The sequence below is a fragment of the Polypterus senegalus genome, chromosome 1 (assembly GCF_016835505.1).
Source record: "Polypterus senegalus isolate Bchr_013 chromosome 1, ASM1683550v1, whole genome shotgun sequence".
NCBI classification, from domain to species: domain Eukaryota; kingdom Metazoa; phylum Chordata; class Cladistia; order Polypteriformes; family Polypteridae; genus Polypterus; species Polypterus senegalus.
In genome coordinates, this window is record NC_053154.1 from 127,721,407 (window position 1) to 127,746,409 (window position 25,003).

Sequence of the window (25,003 nt, forward strand, 5' to 3'; positions counted from 1 at the left end):
ATCTGTCCCAACTACCACTCAGCTCAGACATATATTTGGTTCAATGATTTATATTTATACTCGATTTCAGGCCACTTGCTAAATAATTATCTGTTATGCATTTTAATCTTCTTATTATCTGCCTGGCTCTCTTCTGTTTTGATCTTGAGTCCTTTATACTGTAAAGGGTCTTTTGATTGTGTTATCCATCCAGTCACTGTCTGAACCTATTCTTTTCCACAAGGCAGGCGTCACTCCCCACTTCATTGTACAGTACACACACACACGCATATTCATATCTGTCCTGAATTAACTAACACCTACAGAATAAAGAAAAAAATGCTTCAATAGTCAGGAGAAAGTGTAATCTACGTTAAGCCATGGTCACTGTTCCACAATGTTGCCCTCGTCCCAAAAAATAATAAATAAAAAGAACTGACTAATATTCCAAAATGGAAACAAAATATTCTTTCATTCATTAATTTCATGAAAATAGGTAGAAAAAGCTTTCATCAAGGGTTAAATAAGTACTGCCATGGAAGATTTGATTCATTAGTTGCAAAAAGTGTGAAGCAACAGTAGAAAAACAGTTAACTCATATAATAAATAGCCACAAATATAATATTCTGGTTATGGAGTATAAAATATTGAAAAAGGATAGAAACCACAATAAAGACTCAATGCCAATGCAGGGATGTAGGATATAAACTGCAGGGACAGGTTTAAAAAATTTAATCTTTACAGTTTAAACAAAGAGAGTAACATGATAAAAGTGCTTACAACTTTAAAAAGAAAATGGGCAGACACATTGAAGCTGGTTAAGGTTAAATATTAGAAATGATTTCTTCAAATAGCAAGTAATTTATACACATATGAATTAAGTTATCAAGCACTGTAGTAGACAGAAGTACTTTGGGGACCTTTACATCTCAAAGGTATTATAAAGAATTATGTGAACACAAGAATTATATGCTATTTTGAGTGAAATGACCTACTTTAGTCAAAACATTTTTCAAGTTCTAATGTAACTGTTCTAAAAGCCCACAGTTACTGCTAATTGTGAACAAAACAGAGATAAATCAGATACTTATTTCTATCAGGAATACACCAGTATTTGTCTTTTATAATTTTTCATTTTGTTTCAATAGGTGTTGCTGTTATCTAGCTGCAGATTGGGTGAGTTGCCTGGCAGCATCATGCATATCTGTGAGGCACATGATATCAACACAGTGGAACTTTACTGTAAAAGACGGCAGTGCACAGATAGAGAAGTGCCCAAACTAAGACCAATAAAAAGGAAACATTCCATGAGAGAGTAGCACTTGTACAAAAATAGATAAAAAGTAATCATTTGGGAATGGTTTCTAAATTTAATCTATTTTTTTCTATAGATTTCTTTTGATTTTGCCTTTGAAAACTCTGATAAAAAGTGAACAACTGCATTTTGACCGTCATGATAAATATGATACTTCTATTTTATCCTAAAAAGAAAGACTTGATCTGTTCCACATGCACTAGTTATAGTTATCTGTTCATTACACACATCCAATTTAAGTATAGCTTCTTACAATATTGACCACACCATCAAATTAGAACAGACTGATAAATAAATTATCAGTCATTGTTATTAGATTGTTTATTTTGCATTTATCAAATAGCAGTAAGTAGTGCTGAGGCTATTACTGTTTTTTCCTCTATGTGCTACTCTTAGGAGATATTCAAAAGCATATTTTTCAGGAGCACTTGTGTGCAAATGATGCTTGTCATGAACCAAAGCTTATAATATCCCTCTAGTTATGTACTTTATTAAATGTTTCAGTGCTTAAACACTGAATGAGCCATTTAAACTCACTATCTAAACATCAAGACATACACTTGGGAATTTTACTGTGCTCTGTATATTTGATATTACTACTACTACTACTGCTAAGTTATTATTTTTCATCCTAGAAATATAAAGAAGGATTACAATGCAGGATACAGATGTTAATTCATGCAAATATTTCAAGTATAATTATTCACTGCAAAGCTGGTAACACTTTACAGTAGTTAAGGCTTTGCAAAACTACATCTATTACTCATTAACTCTTATGTAACAAGACTTTAGCAAATGTTTCTTTTGGTGTTACCTTAGTTTACACTGTTTAAAACAGTTTATTAAAACAATGCTTATTTCTATCCAGCAGATAATTCAATATTTAATAGCACATACAATAATAGTGAATGATTATGTCACTACACTGGTTTCCTCTTAAGGTTAAAATTTTAAAACCCTTTTGAGCTTATTGCCCCTTAATTATTCAACATTAGATAGCATTCTCAATCATCAGAATAACTGTAGGCAGACATCTATTCGAACAACACTGGACATTAAGGAAAAACCAACCCTTGACTGGGCACTATTCCATTACTGGGGTTACTCATTTATACACCTAAACTCCCAAAAGGCCAACTTGAAATGGCCAATTAACTTATAGCACATATTGTTTGCTTCATAGCTGCTAAAGCAATCTATTCTTTTTTTAATCATTCTTCACTTACAACTTATTTACAGATGAGGCATTTTACTCCTTCTGTTAAGTGGTTGAAATTACTTACTACAGAGTTTCTAAATGAATTGATATATTAATTTAAAAGTAGATTACAATATGTATGTGTTTGCTAAGCTGAACGTGTTAGTTCATTAAAGAATAACTTACATTTGTTCATAGTTCTTGAAGATAGATGTTTAAAAAGATGTTTACGTTTTTAAAAGTTCTTAAGGACCTTACATTATAAGAATAACCCTAAAAAGGTGACAAATGGCAAGTTCTGTATAACAGCGAGTAATTGCTAAAATAAAAAAAATGCCAAAACGTGTGAACAGATTTAGTTACTGATTTACTTGTGGCATGACATTTTATTTTTAATTTTATGAATCTTACACAGTCATCTACTGTTTTAATTATACTGCTTCCAAAAATGAATACAATTTCTATTTAAGAATATATACTGAAATAGGTATACTTTTGTATACATAAATTCCATATAGGAAATTACCAATATGATTGTTTCAAATTATATCTAAACCTGCACACAAAGGCTCCTGATTAATAATTGGGTTCAGCCGGAGCTTATTTGGCTTTATCTTTACCATATTTTATGCTCTCTTATCAACTTATCTCAGAAGTCTCGTGGAATTTCACCTATAACTCCACTAACAATTACCTGTGGTGATTTTTGCATTCATTTTGACTTTAAGAACGGCCAATGTTTTTCAAAAAATATCAGCATTCATCAGAGCAGATGCCTCGGGTTTAAACTGTGACAAATCATTTTCAAATTTCCAACATTCATTATAGTTCTTTAATTCAAATTCATTTTGCCACAAAAATACATTAAACATTTGAATGTACAAAAACACATAACTCCAAAAGCAAATTATTGTTTTTTGTACCTATGGGTAATAAACTTCAATCATCATTTTACTCAGCAGGATCAACTTTAAAAGTAACATGATATTTTAAGCAATTTTTCTATATTCAGCATTTATATATCAGATGGTATAGTCAATATATTCTTCATTCACAGTGCAGTATAATGTACCACCTTCAAATGCAAATACACTGCTTTAGTTCAGCTGCTATTTTCCTTATAAAACCAAATTAAAGAGTAATCCCATCCAAAAGACAACACCCTGCCTTCCAGAGTCAGCCTCACCTTTGACATGTGCACTGCAATTTTCTACCTATTGATCACTGTGAAAAGTATACCTTCTCAGATGCTTCTGCATTTTAATACAATCATAGTACACTCCAGCCCTGTGATTACAAGACATACAGGTTTTAACAGGCAATTCAAATAAAAGAATGAACATCTGCCAAAAATACAGACACAAAGGATGAAAGACATACAAAGGCTACTTTTAAGCTTAGTGCTGTTGCTTTATAAATTGTGCTGCTTTTTTATTACTTGTAGATGCTCCATGGTAAAAAGTGTTCTGTTTTGTTATGTTTATTTGTTTATTTTTAGCAGACAGTTTCATTGCTATTTACAATGCTTTTCTGGAATGTTCACTGGTTTGAACAAAAAAGTCTGTCTTTGAAAGGTTTTTTTGTTTGTTTTTGTTTATTTTTGACAGTTACTTGTATATTTACTTTAATCTCTGTATGTTTGGAGGGAAACAATTATTTGTGTATCTGAGGGCTAGCTGGACTATATAATCACAAAACAAAACTGTGAAAGGATAATCATTTACAGGTACAGTAATCTCTCCTCGATCGCAGGGGTTGCATTCCAGACCCCCCATGATAGGTGAAAATCCGCAAAGTAGAAACCATATGTTTGTATGGTTGTTTTTATATATTTTAAGCCCTTATAAACTCTCCCACCCTGTTAACATTATTAGAGCCCTCTAGACATGAAATAACACCCTTTAGTCAAACGTTTAAACTGTGCTCCATTACAAGACAGAGATGACAGTTCTTTCTCACAATTAAAAGAATGCAAACATATCTTATCTTCAAAGGAGCGCCGTCAAGAGCAGAGAATGTCAGAGAGAGCGCTCGCTAAGAAAAGCAAACAATCGAAAAATCAATACGTGCTTTTAAGTATACAGAAGCACCGAGATAAAGCGTCATTTTGTAGAGGAGCATCTGTGTCCTCTGTGCAAACAGCAACCTCTGCTCACACCCCCTCCGTCAGGCAGAGAGAGTGAGAAAGATAGAGAGACGCAAACAATCAAGCACCGCGCGGGAAGCATATCTTATATCATTGAGGAGTTTTAGTTAATATGTAATACATCCTCTGATTGGGTAGCTTCTAAGCCATCCGCCAATAGCGTTCCTTGTATGAAATCAACTGGGCAAACAAACTGAGGAAGCATGTACCATAAATTAATAGACCCAATGTCCGCAGAAATCCGCGAACCAGCGAAAAATCCGTGATATATATTTAGATATGCTTACATTTAAAATCCGCGATAGAGTGAGGCCGCGAAAGTCGAAGCGCGATATAGCGAGGGATTACTGTATATCATTATGCTGCCTGCCATTCAAAAATTATAATGTAACTATCAAGCCTTTGAAATATTACCTCAGTTCTGAGATTTACCACAGAATCCTACATACTGAAAGATTCTTAATTGTTTCAATATGCATGTCCAACTTTTAGCTAAAAGAAATGGCTTTGCTTCTAAATTTTCCTTTGCATGTTCATTATATCCGATGATTTTAAGGATGTTAATCTGTATAAAAGACTGGCTAATTTGTAACTAGCTTACTTAATGAATGTACACATATGGTGAATTCAACAATAAAGGTTTGGGTGAAAAAAAATACTTTTGGCATTTTCTTTTATAAAAAATAAAGTCTGTCTAATTTGACACACCACCATGAAGCAGTACACCACTTTCTCAAACATTAAAAGAGTGTTTCCCAAACTCGGAAATGGTGACCACCTAGGGTAGCAGGTTTTTGTTCCTACCACCTTCTGTTTTTAATTGGACTCCTGGGCTAATTAAGTGATGTGTTTTTTCCCAAGTTTTGTGCTTTGGGAACAATATATAAATTATAAAACTAAGTTTGGTAAATATATATCTATACTAATAAAAGGCAAAGCCCTCACTCACTCACTCACTCACTCACTGACTCATCACTAATTCTCCAACTTCCCGTGTGGGTGGAAGGCTGAAATTTGGCAGGTTCATTCCTTACAGCTTCCTTACAAAAGTTGGGCAGGTTTTATATCGAAATTCTACGCGTAATGGTCATAACTGGAAGCAGTTTTTCTCCATTTACTGTAATGGAGATGAGCTTCAACGCCGTGGGGGCGGAGTTTCATGTGACATCATCACGCCTCCCACGTAATCACGCAGTACATAGAAAACCAGGAAGACCTCAAAAAAGCGCTGAAGAAAACATGCATTATATAATTGAGAAGGCAGCGAAACAATAAGAAGCGAGCGAGTGACATATACAACCATATTCATGAGTTCTGCTACTTCGGAAACAAAGCACGATGTAAACCTACACTTTAAATTAAGTTCATAGACAGGCTGCCGCTGGCGTTTGTAATTTAGTGCCTGCCCATATAAGGCCGTCCGTCAGCGGCAATCCAATAGCAAACTGCCACGGGTAAATATTCACGGGTGAAGGACTGTGCTTATGGAGAGGAAGATGAGATGGTCAGGGTGGTGTTTGACACAAACTCAGCGAAACGCGAGAGAAAGTTTTAAGTGCCAGGACTAAGGTAACATTAAATACAGCCATGGACATAGCACGAGATGGCACCAGCACAGCTGGGAACCTTCGATGCATGTACACCGAGTGGCTCACGTGAACTGACGCAGTGCACAGATAAAAAGCAACAGTTCCAAAGAGCGCTGAACAAAAACCGAATTACACAATTGAAAAGGCAGCAAAAATATGAAGCGTCTGATACATACAAGCATATTCATAAATCCAACTACTGCGAAACAAAGCACACGTGGAAAAAGTCAATGTCCGCTAAAGGAAGACAGTGTAAAAAACCCGTGCATGCAGTGTGTCAGGTCTCAGATAAAGAAGAAGACGAGCTGTTTATTGATGCAGTAAGAAACGAATCGATGAATGAAACCTGTCATCTTTACAGCGATTGACAAACACGGAATGTAACTTGAACACAACACATCCTACAAATACGAACCTGATTGAAAGAAATAATGATAATCAAATCCTTGATGACAGCAACACTCAGTAACACTCACAAAACAAATACTGTATATTGACAGTCATGTTACGTTATTTTTAAAATGTTCCCTTTTCTTTTCTAGCTTTTTAACACACTACTTCTCGCTGCGATCGGGTATATATATATGTATATATATATATCCCGATCTACATACTCGAATAATGGATACTTTATTCGCCATCAATGATTGTTTTGGTAAAGCCATACTCAGTGTATTCATTAGATGAACGGTAAAAAAGTAAGAGCGAGGGGAGGATGACTTATTGAGGCATGCAGGCTGTAGTGCGCGTCAACTCTATCTGAATTGCGCGATCACATTTGAAAAATATATCTTTTCAAGTTCTATTTAGTCCATATGTGTCAAACTCAAGGGCGGGCCACATCCGCCCGGCGTAATTATATCCGCCCCGAGATCATTTTATATACTGTATTATTGTTATTAATGGCCGGGTATATGAAGCGCTGGTAACACAATAAACTACAGATCCCATAATGCAGCGCTTCAGCTGCCTTGCCGAACACTTACGCGTTAATCAAGTCTAGCTTATGATGCTGCAAGTTATTGTGAAGCTAGCTCACACGATGCTGAAGAGAAAAGTTGATTCTGAAAATAGAGCCTTTAAAAACCGATGGGAGGCTGAGTATATGTTTACTGAACCCGTGTGTCTCATTTGTGGAGCTAATGTGGCTGTAATTACAGAATTTAATCTAAGACGGCACTATGAGACAAAACATCAGGGTAACCTGAATGCAATGCAGAAGATACAGAAAGCAGAAGAATTAAATAAGAATCTGACACTTCAGCGGACAGTTTTACCCGTGCACAATCACAAAGTGATTTCAAGTGAAGCTGCTTTTATGGGAGACACAAATGCACCAGTGCAATTTGCCCCACTTTCCCTGTTGCCAAGTAATGTTAAACCAAGTCGTCACTACGGTGTTCCCAAATACACACTTTGCTGATAAACTGAGCGCACTGAGTTTGCACGGCGCTTTGGTGACTTTGAAGAACAAAAAAAGTCCGTCTACATGCGGCTCGAACCTTGTGCATGTTTGGTAGCACATATCTGTGTGAGAAGCTCTTCTCAGTGATAAAGACTAACAAAACAGCACACAGGAGTCGCCTCACTGATGAGCACCTGCAATCCATCCTGAGAATCTCCACAACACAGAACCTCACACCAAACAGAAACGAACTTGTTGCCAAAAAGATGCCAGGCGTCCAGCTCTAAAATGACATATGAGCAAAGACAACTGAATGATTTGATTTGTTATTGCTGAAAGGAACACATTTTATTTATATTTCTAGGTTTTGTTATGCAGCATGTTCATATTTGAATTTGTATAATTTTGACAGGATATATTTTTATGGAGAGCAAAATCTTTTGGGATATTTAAAATCTAAGTTTATTTTTTATATAAAATTACATAAGAGTAAAGAAATTTGAATGTTTGTTCTTTTAACGTTTACTTTATTTCTAACTTGTATAATTTAGACAGGATATATTTTTATGGAGAGCAAAATATTATAAGTTGTTTAAGGTTTGAGTTGATTTATTCACGAATAATATTCCTGTCTGTTTTTACCATTCCTACCAAAGATATTTCTGTCGACTAAATAAAAATTCCTTCTATTTAAAATTTAAATAGAACTTGAACAAATCGATAGTTCATAATATCCACGCAGACTTGCGTAAGAGCGGAGTTATCCGTTTTAACAAGCAGCGTATTGCACTGATACTGAAATAGCTGTGTGTGTATATATGTAGATATGTATGTATATGTATATATGTTTATATATGTGTGTGTGTATGTATATATATATATGTATTTGTGTGTATATATGTAGATATATATATGTATGTATATATGTGTGTGTGTATATTTATGTGTATATGTATAGATATGTATATATATGTTTATGTGTGTGTGTGTGTGTAAATATATATATATATATATATATATGACAGCAACACTCATCACTCACAACAGTGACAAAACAATTACATTGACAATCATGTTACGTTATTTTCAAAATGTTTCCTTTTCTTTTTCATTGCTTCTTTAACACACTACTTCTCCGCCTGAAGCTTGGTATTTTGCTAGTATATATATATACAGTGGAACCTTGAGATACGAGTTTAATTCGTTCCAGCACTGAGCTTGTATAGCGAATTTCTCGTATCTAGAACAAACTTCTCCATTGAAAATAATGTAAATCCAGTTAATCGTTCCGCACCCCCAAAAATATCAACATAAAAATCAATTTTCCTAACAAATAACACTGATAAATAATATATACAAGTGGAACCTCGGTTTGCGAGTAACTTGGTTTACGAGTGTTTTGCAAGATGAGCTAAATTTTTTAATTCAATTTGACTTGATAAAACGAGCAATGTCTTGCAATACGAGTAGTATGAATACACTTTGTCTGCTGAGCGTCATGTGATCATAGCTGAGTTGATGGTTCTTCTCTCTTGTGCGCGTCTCTCTCTCCTTATCTCTCTCGCTCGCGCATGGGTCTCCCTCTCTCTCTCCTTATCTCTTTCGCTCGCGCACGCGTCTCTCTCTCTCTCCTTATCTCGCTCACCCTCTCTCTCTCCTTATCTCGCTCGCTCGCGCGCCTCTCTCTCTCTCTCTCTCTCCTCTTGAGGGTAGAGAAAAGCCAAGCAAAATGACACCTTTTATTGGCTAACTAAAAAGATTACAATATGCAAGCTTTCGAGGCAACTCAGGCCCCTTCTTCAGGCAAGATGTAATCAAAGCTTGCATATTGTAATCTTTTTAGTTAGCCAATAAAAGGTGTCATTTTGCTTGGCTTTTCTTTACATTCATAATGGCTAATATGGTACAACACCCTAGTACTCCTCTTGAGGGCAATCGTCTCCTATTCTCCGTCTGCATGCCCGCAATATTTTTGGATACGCTTATACGGCGAACTGCTACAGTGAAACAATGAAATCACAAGCGCACAAACGCGAACAAGGAACACTGAGTGAGCTGACGGGCTGGCAGCGTCAGCTTGGGTGAATCCCCGAGTCGAGGCAGATCGGGAAACGCGTCACGCATAACCACAGCCTGGCTCGTGGCTCGTTACACTACCCAATCCTCGTATCTGGATCCAAATTTTTTGCTCATACTTTCCTCGCATCTTGGATTTCTTGTATACAGAGCTGTTCGTATCTCAAGGTTCCACTACATATATATATATTAAAATGTACCAAGCAGTTATATGGGAATAATGTATTTTTTTCTTTATAAAATTATTTTCTTCTTGATTTTCATTCTGCTTTTCTATAGGTTCTAATTGTTTAATTAATTAATTATTTATTAATTTGTGGGTCTGATGCTAAAGTAGTTGTAGCCTTTGATTATTCAGTGTTGTTTGCCAGCGTGTCTGCTCTGCTTGTTTTTAATTATCATTAATAAGATACAACAAAGGGGAAAAACTGCAGAGAGAAAGGGCAAAATATAATGAAATCAGCAAAAGAGTTAAGCATTAAAATCTATAGCAAAAGCAGATAAATTTCTAAATGACTTATAAATGTAAACATCATGTTGCCATCCTTTTCTGAATGTCGAATAAAAAAAAATATCAGCTAATTAAATGAGATCAGTGCTATCAGGTGTTGTCACTGATTAGTAATCTGGTTGGAACAAAAACCTGCAGCCACAGGGGATTCCCCAGGACCAAGATTGGGAAACACAGCCTTAAAAGAACAAATATAACACACACAAAAATAGCTGTAATTCCCGGGAAACTGGGAACAGCCAAGCTTGCATATATAGCATGTAAAAGTGTAAAAATAGATCAAGAAATAACAGAGTTGTAGTTGAGAATAATTAAATGGCACTTTTTTTGGCGCACGGTGTAGTGTGTTGCCGATTAATTCAGTCAGCAACAGACCAGCAGCAGTCAGTCTCCCGGCTCTGACTAAGACTGAGCACAGTGGACTGGAAGGAGTCTGCACGGGGCAGACTTCATTGACGTCTGTCAGACAATAGTTTGGAACAGCAACTTGAAATTGCAATGCGTCAGTCTGTTGCATCCACATTATCTGTGCCAAGAAACTTGCCATCACAGAATGATGACAAGAAACTGGATGCATCAGTAAAAGCTGAAATGGCAGTGTTTCAGAGCAATGGCAAGCGCGGGCGTTGTTTAGAACAAGTGTATCAGTATCTGATATACTGCCACCTACTTCAGTGGAGGTAGAGCGTGCTTTCTCAGCATCTGGCGTACTCTGCACGAAGGTGTGCTCTCGCCTGGATGACCACACGCTGGACACGTTGTGCTTTCTACACTCTTATTACCGCAACTAACTAGATCAGGGGTGTCCAATGCTTCGATCGCGATCAACCAGTAGATCGCAAAGGTACTGCAGGAAGATCGCGTTGCACTCAAAAAAAATTTTTTTTTTTAAACGTTAGTTTATCATATATCCTCCCTATGGCATTTGCCACTTGATTGACATACAGGCCAGTTAGATATCTCTTTTCTTCTAACACACTGGTCATCCCACATGCACGATCAAACGCGAAAGCTACGGAAAACCTCCAGCTGTGATCTAGTTAGCCTGCCAATTTATATTGACTAAAGAAGGGGTTTAAAAAAAATTGTTTGGGGAGGGTATGGGCTGGATGTGGAATTGGAAGAGGTTTTTTTGTTCTTACAATTTCACAATCGAAGTGCATCCGAGGTTCGATCCCAGATGAGGGGTGCAGTGAAGAGTGTACGCCTGATGAGCCCAAAATAGGTCAAAACACGTGTTGCGTTATTTGGCAGTTAACTATGTAACATTCTATGATATGCTTCTCACAACTGAGAGGGCACCATATGTTCATATGAATATATTTTCCATGTTTTTGTATATGGTATGTATCCCTCTATCTCAACGTCACTGAGATCCAAAGCCTATCTCATAAGCTCTAGACCCAAGTGCATGGACCAGCACTAGATTACTAGGCACCATCACAAAGCACACTTAAGCTTCTATCACCACACTCCTGGGCCAATTCGTTGTTGCCCATTAACCTAACAAACATGGAAAGAATCTAGACAAAATTAACTTGGACTGGCAGATAACATGTAACCTCTACAGTCAAGGTGACCATGTCAGGTGGTGAACTGGAACTGTGAGGCAACAGCTCTATCCACTACACCATGGTGCTGCCTCTGACTATTGAAACCTATGTTTCAATTAGATAGTTTTAACAAACTGAACTATTTAGATAAATAATTATACAAAATAAGAATGTAAAATGAACACTAACAAATGAAATAATTTAGAATGCAATATTTATTACTTAAAAGTTATATGCTTTGTTATACTTTGCATCACTTTTACCTGAACCATTTAAAATGTTCTATGGCTCAAAATGGCCTTAAAATTATTTTTGTAATGTAAAGCCTGATCTGCAATAGAAATAGAATCTTGTAATACTTCCTTATAGTCTCTGCTTTCTGGCCCAGTAAATAGAAAGTAATGTCAATACACGAATAATCCAATTGCCCTTTATTCACTCAGAATATGGAACCAATGTAGAATGCACTTTAAGACAGAGAAGCTTTTATCTGTTGCACTTCTACATGACAACCAACTTTTTCTGCCCTCTCAAACATACACAGTATATAATGTTTTTTAAAATTTCTGGGATTAAAACACTTAAGAGGATTGTACTGTATATAGGTAATGACTTGTATCTTACAAACAATTAAGTTTAAACTTTAACTTCTCATAAACACAATTTTTCACTACTTTAAAATCAGAAATGTTGCTAAATATAACCTACCCAATTCTCCTCACCTTCCACCTATTTCTACTCCAGAAGAAATATTGATCAGTCTTGAAGACTCAGATCACAGCATCTCTACAATATATAAAAACATTTTAAAGTCCATTCCTTTCAAAGATCCTAGGATGTGGTGGGGAAAGGACTTTTCACTTAATATTTCAGAAAAGGAGTGGAAGCCATAGAATATACTCTAGCTCCATATACTCAAAGCATTCAATCATTCAACTTAAAATCCTTCATTCAGCGCATTTACCTCATTTAAAATTGTCCAAAATGTATCCAGGGCAAGATCCAACCCGTAAACGTTGCAATCGTGCTCTAGCCTCACTGGGCAACATGTTTTAGGTGGGCACCAAATTAATATAATTTTGGACAAAAATCTTTGAATGCCTATCACATAGCCTTGGTGTCACAATCACTTCTAACCCATTAACAGCTGTGTTTGGTGTACTCCCAGATAGGCCTAAAGTGGAGAAGGACAAATTGATTGTAATTGCCTTTACCTCACTACTAGCACATAGAATTATCTTGATCAACTGGAAGAATCCCACCCCACCTGTTTGAAGTCAGTGGGTAAATGATATCCTAAACTATTTGAAATTAGAAAAAATCTAATTCTCACTTGGGGAATCTGTTCAAAACATTTTTTTTAAATATGGTATGATCTAGTCAATAATATTTAAGAATAAGCTTCTAAATCAGGGAAAAATATACTTTTCCTTCCTTGCTGCTTTTAAAGATTTGCTCTGGTTGTTGGCTTCCCATCTTTCTCTTGGGGTAGGGGGCTGAATTTTGTTCTGTTAAGTTTGATTTGATTGTATGAAATATTAAAATCAATCAAAATTATTTTAAAAAATGTTAGTTTTTTTCTGTAATGCTATGGAAGACAATGGAATTAATTAATTTATATAATAGGGAGTGATATGATACAATTGAAAAGTAAAAAATGGAACACACTATTAATTTATGGTCCAGTTCCAAAAGTTCATGCATATTTAATCAATGTTCTTATCTCCCACACATTCCAAGCTTCCAGTAAAGATCAAAAAGAGATTTTATGCAGCTTAATCCTGTGGCAAGCTTAGAATAAAAAAAAAAACTGCTACAGATTTCTAAACACAAGTACACTGGCAAATACTGGCAATCATTTTAAAGAAAAATGAACTACAGTATACTTAAAGCTGAGATTAAAATATGAGTACTCCTTTCAATATCTAGTCAACTATAATTTTAAAGAACTTTAAACCATTTTGAACAGCAAATACTCACATGAGATGAATATTTAAGTCTATTTAAGTCATAAGTGTGATTACTCAGCTGTGGTTAAACACTATTTAAATCTCTGCTCTACAAGCTATTATTTGACTTCTTAAAAATGTCTTCCAATCTTAATATAAATGCAAAGTAGTTCTAGAGAGTTTGAAAATGGAAAAACAATAAATAAGCAGTTTAAGATTAAAAAGTACTGCACTTTCACTAGGCAGTAGAGTGGTGCCTCAAAGATCCAGGATCATGGGTTCAAATTCTGCACCTGGTCATTGTCTTTTTGGAGTTTGCATCTCCAAAGATATGAATGTTAGATGAACTGCGGATTCTTAATTTTCCCAATGTGAGTGTGTGTGTGAGTAGATGGTGTAGTTAACTGACACTGTCTAGGTTTGGTTTCATACTAAAACACTGACATACATTCTTCAAATGATTGTAGACACTGAGACCTAAAACCATTGTTTTGAAGGGTTCCAATTTAGTAAACTAAAAGTATTCATCTGGCAAGTCCCATGCTTAAAGAGGATTGATTACACTCTCTTGGTCTGGAATCCCTACAGATTTTATTTTTTTTCTCCAGCCTCTGGAGTTTTTTTTTGTTTTTTCTGTCCACCCTGGCCATCGGACCTTACTTATTCTATGTTAATTAATGTTGACTTATTTTTATTTTTTATTGTGTCTTCTATTTTTCTATTCTTCATTTTCTAAAGCACTTTGAGCTACATTTTTTTTGTATGAAAATGTGCTATATAAATAAATGTTGTTGTTGTTATAAAGTACTGCTTACAAATCCTTACATCTAAATATAGATCTAAGTGTCTGTTAATGACATATAGGCCATGAGATTTCTTCAGTTAATCATGGTGCTGGAGAGTGGCAATGTGTTGAGTGTTGACTATAGGCTGGTGCTGATAGGCGATATCATTGGCAACCAACAATAGATTACTGACATCACCGATAGGCGGTCCACTGTCAATAATTTGAGCCAGTTGATTAAACCTGTGGTAAATACTCTATCTTCAAGAGGAACACGTTTACTGATTGTATATGGATAGGATGTAAACACTTTACATTTTTACAAGAAACCTTAAATGCTTCTTCAGTTAAGACACGACCCTTATTTCACTTCCAATGGCAAAATTACTAACAGAGAGGCATAGAATGCACTGTAATATCGACATCTCTAGCTGAAGCCACAAGTGTGCATTTCGAATACATGAATGAAATCAAGACTGGCGAGATAAAATTCTGCTTGAATCCACTGACTGCTATTGCTACACAGTCTTTGCATGCATCTCCTCATATTTTTCTATGTTTGCCAAAGGCTGCAGTCTCTCAGGCAGCCGAGAAGAAAAACATGAGATTTCGAAAATATATACCCGTCGAAAAGCATGTCACAGCTGGTGTTATCTGATCTTTTTTAAACAAGCAAACAATCAGTGGGCCAGTTCATTTGGAAAGTGTTTTATGCTCTTCAATCAGCCCTCTAGGATAGTTACATCAGGCGTCCACAAGGGAAGTAACTCAGTGCAGTAGTGCAATCTCTTTCTTACATATCCCTGTTACTGCCCCAAAAAGAATCTGATACAGATTATTACAGCCAGAAGACATGGCACTTAATTTGACTTCTGTGTATAACAGACTATTTTCTGTACAGGTGTGCTGTTTTGGAGAGGTTGAATGCTGGCAAATGTGACTTAGCAAGAATGATACTTATGCTTTCAAATGACATGCTGGAGAGTATGGGTAACTCTAGTATAATTTATTCACAATAATGTTAAATGGCTGTAGTACCATTGTCTCCATTCATTCTACCCTGCTTAAATGTTATGCTTTTTCTAAATACAGATGTGCCAATAATTAATTGCTGGTGAAATAAGCCTTTAATACTTGTGCTAGAAGCAATGACTAAACTCGTGAAGTCTGTTGGATGGTGTACATTTGCTTTGAAGCCAATGTGTTAGTTAGGAATAGCCAAGATCAATTTCTTTTTGGCCACTCATTCTAATTAACAATGAGGACACCCTAAACTATTAGCATGACAAATGAGAATTTCTTAAACAACCTCTTCGATGTGAGGCGGTTTTACACTGTTTCGTGTGGACTTTTATCAGGTTGCTTTACACAATTTAAAGCAGGAAAACTTGACAATCTTCTTTACTGAAAAGCATTTCATAGCTTCATCTGAAATTATTGAAAATAATCATTACAGTACAAGGGGTTAAGCCTCCTTTTTAAATTGATGTCAAAGGAATAAATAAATATTATTCTGTAATAAAAAACAAATTACAAGATCTAAATATTTAACAACATTATAGTATTAAACTGTTTTATCGAACTTTGTGACTATTTTATTGAACAGCTGAACTGCCTCAACAAAACTGTGCTCTGAGCTCTCATTATAATAGTTATGTCTATTGTTGAAAAATAAAAGGTTTATTTTTCTCAAATCACTAAATGGAAGCGTAATATTTGCATAATAACAATAAATATTTAAAAGCTCAAATGCCTTTTTTAGTTCTTGCTTGTGGCAGTGTATTATTTAACCTTCTTGAACTCTCCCTCATTATTTCTCCTAAACTTGGCAAAGATTTAAGAGAGCAACTCATAAGATATAAGTGTACAATTAAAATAGTATTGCCCCTTTCAAGCTTAGGTCTTATTCTTGAAAATATATTTGCATTTTTACTGATGGAAAAAAGTGAGATGGTAGTATTATTTGGTTTTACTTGTTCTGTTTTTCTATGCATTATTCTCTTCTTTACTGCGAGGCAAGCATAAGGTCAATCTTGAAAACATGCATTACGAGACAACTAAGAAATGAATGTTGACCTGCATTGGAAGGATCGCATCTCAGAGGGAAGTTGTGCACTAAAAGCACATTTGTTTGGAAAGGTGGACTCTCTACCCTAACTTCCCCCATTCTGTACGCAGCAACAGTACATGTAATGCCTCAGTGCACCACATTGAACTGTGTTTCAATTTATTATGCAAATTTTAATTTTATTATGGAATCTGTATTTTTTCCTACAGTGATTTAATGAATACGGCTGTGTGGTTGAATTAAATTTACTGTTTCGGGCCTTCTCAGAAATGATAATTAATGCTGTGTCATTTTTTATTTGCATTGAATTTATACTTGTATAAGCTTCACCAAATGAAATTCCACTCAACTGTCATTCTTATAGCAGTAAAGAGTAAATTTCAGAACTAATTACTCTGCTGCCCTAATATGGGATACAATTGCAAGATAAACCCCTCTCAATTCCTGCATCTTCCAGCAGCTTCAGACTAGAAAGTAAAATGCAGCTGGATTTCTTAATAATTGTGTGTGAACAATAGCTTTCATTTTGGAGTCTGTAGTTTTTCTCAAATATTTCTCTTTCATATTTGTAACTATAACATGTCATTCTTGTTGTAAACAGCTTAACTGCCTTGCTGTAGATCTTAGTATTTCCTCACCTCTACCCATTTTCACATAATATGGAGTTAGAAGATTTTGTTCACAAGTGATGGAAAAGGGAACTGTGAGATCTACTATTGGACTGGAGATACAGCAGCTGCTCTACAGGTGCTGTACTAGTCCTTGGTGGTGAAGCTGGAGTTAAATCTTATAACAAAACCAATCAAACTAACTCCCACACCTATGTCATTAGCGGTGGGTAATGATCAAAAGAATTAAGTTGTGAGTGCAAGTGACAGAAATTAGGTTTCTTCACAGGGTAACTGAACTAGAATGAGAAGCCCAGCAATAGGGGGGAGGCTTACAGTAGAGTTGTGCTCTGGGCACATCACACTAGGTGGAGACCCTATGGCAAATCCAGGACATGCTGGAGCGATTATATCTCCAGGTTGGCTCAAGGATGCTTGGCAGTACCCCAGGAAGAGCTGGAATCTGTGACTGGGCACACGGAGGTCTGGGCTAACCTGTTTGGCATGCTGCTTCCACAACCATCACCAAGAAAAGATTTTAGAATATGAGAGAGATGAAAGAGAAAAGATAATAAATTTGCAAACCTATTCCTAAACCTTGTATTTATAAAACTGGAATATGATACCTGTATGTCATTAACAAGTCTTCATAGGAAACTTTTTGAAATGAATAATACGTACTTTGCCATCATTACATTTAACATTTTTCCATTACCAGTCAAGGAAATTAAACTGTATGTTCTCACTCAGTTAACCATTTGCAATTACTTCCAGTTCTCAAAGTCATTATATAGTATTTCTTGTAAAAGTTAATCTTAGCGTAAAAAATATTTTACACAATATTATTAAAACCTGCATAGCACTAGTGAATACAAATTATAAAATTCAATGTGTGTTGTTCTATTCTTAATTCAAAATATTACCAGTAAATGAAAACCACAAAATCAGCAGTACACAAACACTAATGTTTGGCAAAATTTACAAATAACATGGCTCTGTATTGTATGAGGAAACTGCCCAAAAAGTTCAAGGAAAATAAAAATATGATAATACTTCAGCTTATGGGTCGCCATGGACAGAGCCTGCTTAGGAAGTTACAGGCACAAGTCGAGTGGCAAACCTTGATTAGAGGCCAATCAGTATAAGGGTACTCTGGTGCTCACTTCTACATTTACTCACACAGGTGCAGTTTAAAGTCACATACATGTCTCTGGGATTTGGGAGAGAAAACTGAGTACCTGGATAAAAACCAGGATGTGCCTCCTCCATATAGCTAGTGGCTAAGACTGGAAAAGTTTTAGGGAGCAATGTTAACCACTACACTGCCTGAATCTTGAATAATTATTTGTCAGCCAAAAATGCAAACTTTAAGTTAAACTTATATCAAGTAATAGTTAATATTGTAAGCTTTTTGAATTTTATACCAATCAAAAAAATCGAGTGAACTATAAAGGTTGCCATATTTAATGATTTACTTCTTGTAATGAACTACTATAGTAAGTTGATTATTAATTGACACAGTGTCCTTTGTGACATGTCCATATTGCAGTCATGGTGGTCACATTAGATACATCCAACTGACCTTTCAGAACTGCTTCCAGTTCATCTCTCAAAATGTCGAACGTGCTGTATCGAGAACTGGTTTCTGGAATAATGTTCTTTTTCAGCCAGCCTCCGCATGCATACTGGTAGAAATTTTGACATGGTTCTGCACTTGTATCCATGTTTTCAATTATTCGTGCCGCTGCAAAATTGAATGATGAAAAAGATCATTTAATGCAATTGTATATAATAAAATAAAGGCAATGAAAAACAACTGATTTGTATGTAGAGTAATTTACCTGATTGTGTGCAATCTGCTGTTTTACATATACCATCTGTAAAAGTAAACATTATGTATTACTTGACAGATATAATAAGAAAAAAGAGAAAAACTTAAATGCATTAATTAAAAAAGGCTGTATTGACTTATATTCAGTATTAAAGTCTTTATTTAAAATGTGTGAATGAATTATTAAACAGAATAGAAAACAAAATAGTGGGAAATCTAGAATAGCTCTGAAAAAAATCTGTTGTTTTCCTTTCCTATTTTTATTGTATCCAGTCCAGGAACCACATGTACCCTATATATGCATGTTTATAATATTTTAAACAAAGCCTCAATTTAGGATTAGTTTTCTTAAAACTGCCATTACAGTTTTATGTTTCATAGATTTTCCAGAACAAATCATCCTTTAGACCACCATACATTTGTATTCTGCATCCGAAAAAAAAAATCAATCATTTATATGTTATTATAATTGCAAATGTTGTCAACATGAGGCTGGCACCACTGAGCTAGATTTAACTTGCCATCTGTTAGAGAATTGCCAGACCAGTGGGATTGTCATGTTATCAGCTTCAGGTAAGAAAATGCAAAACAAGAAGCACTATCTTGTTTTTATACAAAATTATCACCTTGTTGTTAAATGTTATGTATAAAGCTGAGGTAAACTACACTTTCAATTCATATACTAAAGTTCTCCTACTTACTATTTTCTTCTTAAGCATGTAATCATATTTTATATTTAATAACTGTTTACAAATGTTTCTTAAGAAGTATGAAAAATTTCCAGAGAGTTAGTTCTGGCAAGATCATTCATTCATTGTCCAAAACAGACAACTTCAACATAAAGTAATGGTGGGGCAGAGTGCCTATACCGGCACAGGGTGTAAAAACAGAACTCTGGGCAGAATACCACTCCACTTCAGGCAAATCTTGTTTCTTGAAAATGGCATAAGATAATACATATAAAAAACATAATAAACTATAATACAACAACATACATATATCATTCTCAGACCTCCTCAATTCATTTCAGAGTCTTAATATAGTATAAAACATACTGCATAAGATGTATTACATTATTTTCAGAAGAGCTATTGTTTCCTTATGTGTAGCAATTCACATTTCAGTTTATTGAGAATAAGTGAGTCCTGCTAGATTTAATTATATTATTTCCTGAAAACAAATGTATATAGTATTCCATCCATTTTCTAGGCACACTTTTTTAGTTCAAAATTACAAGGAGCCACAGCCTATCCCAGCACCATTGCAAGTAAAGCTTGAATCAGATCAGCGTGGATCAGCACAGAAATGTCCACATTCACTCATATGTTGTCAACTGGCAATAACCTATTGTATGCACATTTAATAAACACAATACATATCACAGAACAGATTCACTATACATATTAAAAATCAGCTTTACATTATTTGAAAATGCGAACATTTAAATTAGTAACAATCATTTCACATTAAACAATAACAATAGTACTCACCTCCAGTGTTTGTCACATATAAAACTATTAGAGCAATCACTACAATAAAGAGCAGCACAACCAATGTGGAAAGCCCAATTTCTAAAGATGTCCATCTCAGCTTCTTTTTTGATTTTGGAGCGTTATTATCTGTTATATCCATCTGACTTTCTGATTTGCCCATAACAACACACCTAAAATAAAAATAAAATGTAATTAATAAACTGTCTAGTGTCTAAATACAAAGTTTCAAACTTAGAAGCTTAAATTCTTTTAAAACCTCCCTTCTGATATAATTAATTTAGTGTTTGTAAACTGAGTAAAATATATTTTTTCTTAATTACTTTGAAGGAATTATAAAGAAATTTTAGTAAATATTTAATTTAGTTACAACTGTAAAAGTCTAGAAACTGAAACAAACAAAACCAAGATCCTAACTTTGTACTTCAACCAAGCTGATCCTTGATCCTTAATGAAAGATCAACAAGTACCCAGACTTAGTAGAGGAAAATAATGTAACAGCCTTATAAAGGGAAACTCTGATGAACGAGAGGCTAAAGATTAACAAATCCTTCACATTAAAGGAAGTTAGCAAGCAATAAAAGTGGCCAATTGCCTCTTAGTATTTTATACATAGGCATATCATTGAACTTCACTTAAACCAATGCTGACAAAGATCTTATACTATCTTTATTTACAGAAATGCCCATTTGGATTGTGGACCAACTTTTTAATTTTAAGTTAATCAAAAACAATCTATTAACACTAATTCATACAAAATGAAAATAATGTGAAAATCCACATAAACCAAGAGATAATATTAGATCACAAGCTTTATAAATGAAGGTAAAACAGGAACTCTCGGACCAAAAGACCAAAGAGAATTCAGTCTCCCTCTAGTGCTCTTTCTTTCTCTCTCTGTGTCACAATGAGCTACACATTAATATGGCCTTTTGGTATTTGCTTCATAATGACTGTATTGTTTCAGCAATATATTCTTATTCATTTCAGTTTTTTGCATATATTTATGCTTTTCCACACAATAGATTACATTGTGTTTTGTGCATTTTGAACATTGTTTTATTCTTTTGAAGATGTTTTACTCTGTTTTTAAAACCTGAAAATCCGTCAGTTTTTTAAAATGGCTTTTTTAAAGATAAGAGTCAGCAGGCACAACCCACGAATCAGCTATGGACTTGGAACTGGGACACACTCATACACACACCCACACACACTTCATAGTAAACCAATTACCAGATGACAGAAAGAACTAAAAAACCTGGACAAAGCCCATCTGGCCTTGGGGAGAACACGCAAATGCCATGTAGACCATAACCAGACCGGAAATTGACCTTCACTCCCTGGAGCTGTGATCTGCAACATTAAAAATTCTACCACTGAGCTGTCCAAAAATTACAGTACCTTCATTAATAATGCAAAAGGATAAGTTATTATCCTCTGTGAAAACATTGCCAAAATAAACTTTGATAGTCTATACAAAACCATGACAGCCACAACAACAAAACAGTTCTGCATCAATATGAACATATTATTTTGTTTATCTCTTTTTGTATCATTTGTATTCTGGGTAGGAGTTACAATCTTTATGACTTACATTATCTGCATAAGTAGTTGCATCAGTAATTGAATTTGCACCCCATTCTGACATTCATATGCTGAAAGAATACTGCTACTAAACTCTGAATTTACTGCTGCTGTTAGTGAGTTATATCAAACAAATACCAGATTTATGATGTAGTTGTTAAAAAGCTTTTTTTTCTTTTATATGTCATTTTCCTACTTCCATAAAAGCTTTTTTCTTTTATATAAGTCATTTCCCCACTTCCATACTCCTTAAACGCGTACAGAACATCAATTGTCCTCTACGCTTGGTGTTCAACTCACAGCTGACAATATTATATGAGTTTCGGCCTAACTTATGCACTTTACTGTGTTTGAATTATTTATCAGTATAATATATGCAGAAATGTACCCATTTCAGATAAACACATTAAAGGAGATTGAATTAGTATGATATAACAACAGTCAAATTCTTCTGTCTAGCAAAGATCACTGTTAAAAAATAACCTACTTTACATTATGCCATATACTACATCTAATAGTTGTGGTATATGGCTCTCTGGTAGCAAACAGAAATGTTATCTGTAACATAAGATGAGCATTCATTTCAAACAGTATTTGAATAGTAACATGAAATATTTAAACAATGATTATCTTAATGATGAAAATGTGGTGAATATAAGGATAACTCCAATTTTGTATTACACTGCATCTTTAATAGCAAATACAGTAAGTATACTTACACAAGTTTATAAAAATAAATATCTGCTTCTGCCATCAACATACTATTAGAAATCAAATACTGCTTACAAAATAGTCAAAAAGTCTTGAAAATTTAGAATATGTTGGAACTGCCACATTCTGTCTGTAGCTGTGGACACATGATGATCCAGAGAACATCAGAAAACCTACTGCTTACACTCCTGTCTCTGGCAGTAATCAAATGAAATCTAATTGAGTTGAGCTACTTTATTCAGTTTTGTACTCAGTATGAGACCTGTAACTATAATGTATATGAGTATCAAAGTTAGTACGTAAATACAGTTTCAGTGTACACAAAAGTTTTAAACAAATTGCTGTGACTTTGCCTTTTAAAGCAGTCTTTGTCCTTGAGTTGATAAAGCATGGTAAAGTATAAGAAATATATTTCTTGTTATTATTACATCTGTATATTTGTTATGTCATAAATTTAAGCTTGAGCTTGCCTTTTCTAACAAAAATATAACTGAAAATTTTAAAGCAATTTTTCAACACCTACTTATAGTAGTAGTAAGGCTTGGATAATGGATGGATTTTCCAACACACACACACACGTGTGAGTGTGTGTGTAAATGTCACGTTCCATCAAAGATTTGTTTAGAAGAATGACACTGCACGTTCATCCCCCCAATTTACTGGACCCACATTTTCATTAAAGGGTCCGCCACGATCTTTTCTTTGTAAATCAGTGCAACCTCCACAAAAAAAAGTGTTAGATTGAGCGACATTCATTTTGGAATTGATGGAAATAAATCGAATACCCTTAATACGTTCGTCTTACAACCATACTGTACATCCATCCATTCATCCGTTTGTTGACCTGCTCAACTGAAGAGGCCATACGGCATCAAACACAGCGGAAGGCAGATAAACGTGAAGTGCAAAATTCTGTATCTGGAAATGACTAAAGTGACTGTTAATTCTTAAAAACTTTATTAAGAATGCCACGTCGCACTCACAAACACTAACTGGCGATGCTTTAGGATGTGGGGCCCGAAACACTGGATGTGTTATCAAATGACATTTAAAAGCAGCATCTGTATATGCTAAAAGTTGTCTTCCCCGTCCTATTCTTCAGGGTTTGCCGTTTGCACGCGTGCACATATATGTGAAGGGGTAAACCCACTCCTCGAAGGTGATATACTGACCTGCTATCACTCACCCGTGCCCACCGCCACGGGACTGAACAAACACTTGCCAGCCAGTCTCCCCCAAGCCACAACTGAGCGATGCTACTGAAATTCTTAAGTGTTCGTGATAGAACTTCTGCGTTCCCGTTGGTGCCGCCAAGGTTTGGAACGAATAGTCATTAACTAAAGACATACAGAGTCTGCGTAAAGAACAAAACAAACAAAATCAACAAAAGCCTGACCCTATCATCTGTATCGGGCGCGCGTTTCCCTGCGTGCGTTTGAGTGGGTGCGTGTGTGTGTGTGTGTGTGTGTGTGTGTGTGAGGATGTGAGCAAACCGCCGCACAGCAAAGCAAATGCGTATGCGGTAAACACAAATGCAGTCTGCCAGACCTGGAAAAGGTGTCTGTGATATCAACATGAAAACATAATTCTGTGCGCTACCGTCATCTACTATAGCCTACCTGAAAGACTTACCATGCGCATCTGGAAGTGTTCGGTTGATGATGTAAATTGGCATCACCGTCCAATCAAGCAGCCGTTAAATCCAGAAGGAGCAATCGCTTCGATCACGCCGCCGCATTTAGCCTGAAAATCAATAACAACGAACCCCCAGCTTTAGTCGTGGTGGAAATTATACCTCAGTAGCTCGGCTCTTCAAGGGGAGGGAAGATTAATGCACCTACCTGTTCACTGTTCTTCCAGACAATCGGCAGATTTCTTATACTACTGAGCATATTTGTTATTTTTTTTCCTCTAAAGGTTTTTTTCACTCACATTTTGTATATACACACGAGTCTCGGTGGAATACCCCTGGCAGTAAGTTTCTTGGACACGCACTCGGGAATATGGGATAGTCGTCACGCTCCCTCCACCAGTGCAGAGTTCTACCCAATAATCCGAGGGAGTTAAGAAATCGATTTTCCAAAAGTGTGTTGGTCGACTCTTCGAGCCACTCGGCTGCGTTTAAGTATTTCGTGGCGTCCAGAGTACAGTAGATTCACCTAGCCTCCTTTCCTCAGACGGAGGCGCAGGGATGTTATAGGTGATA

The 25,003-nt window shown here is 35.5% G+C and overlaps 1 protein-coding gene across 3 annotated transcripts in view; it reads right to left on the reverse strand.

Annotated features, from left to right (window-relative positions):
* Positions 1-24,517, reverse strand: part of LOC120531795 (neprilysin-like) — a 132,716-nt gene extending 108,199 nt beyond the window's left edge. The window contains exons 1-4 of one of the 3 annotated variants that reach the window (XM_039757545.1): positions 24,430-24,517; positions 20,503-20,675; positions 19,023-19,058; positions 18,764-18,925 (exon numbers count right to left, since the gene is read on the reverse strand). In XM_039757545.1, the coding sequence (XP_039613479.1) occupies positions 18,764-18,925; positions 19,023-19,058; positions 20,503-20,665 (361 nt within the window). In that variant the 5' untranslated portion in view covers positions 20,666-20,675; positions 24,430-24,517. Of the gene's footprint in view, positions 1-18,763; positions 18,926-19,022; positions 19,059-20,502; positions 20,676-20,919; positions 21,018-23,969; positions 24,266-24,429 lie in introns of those variants that run through there. The other 2 variants (XM_039757553.1, XM_039757562.1) reach the window with 2 other exon arrangements.
* Positions 24,518-25,003: the final 486 nt, after the last annotated feature.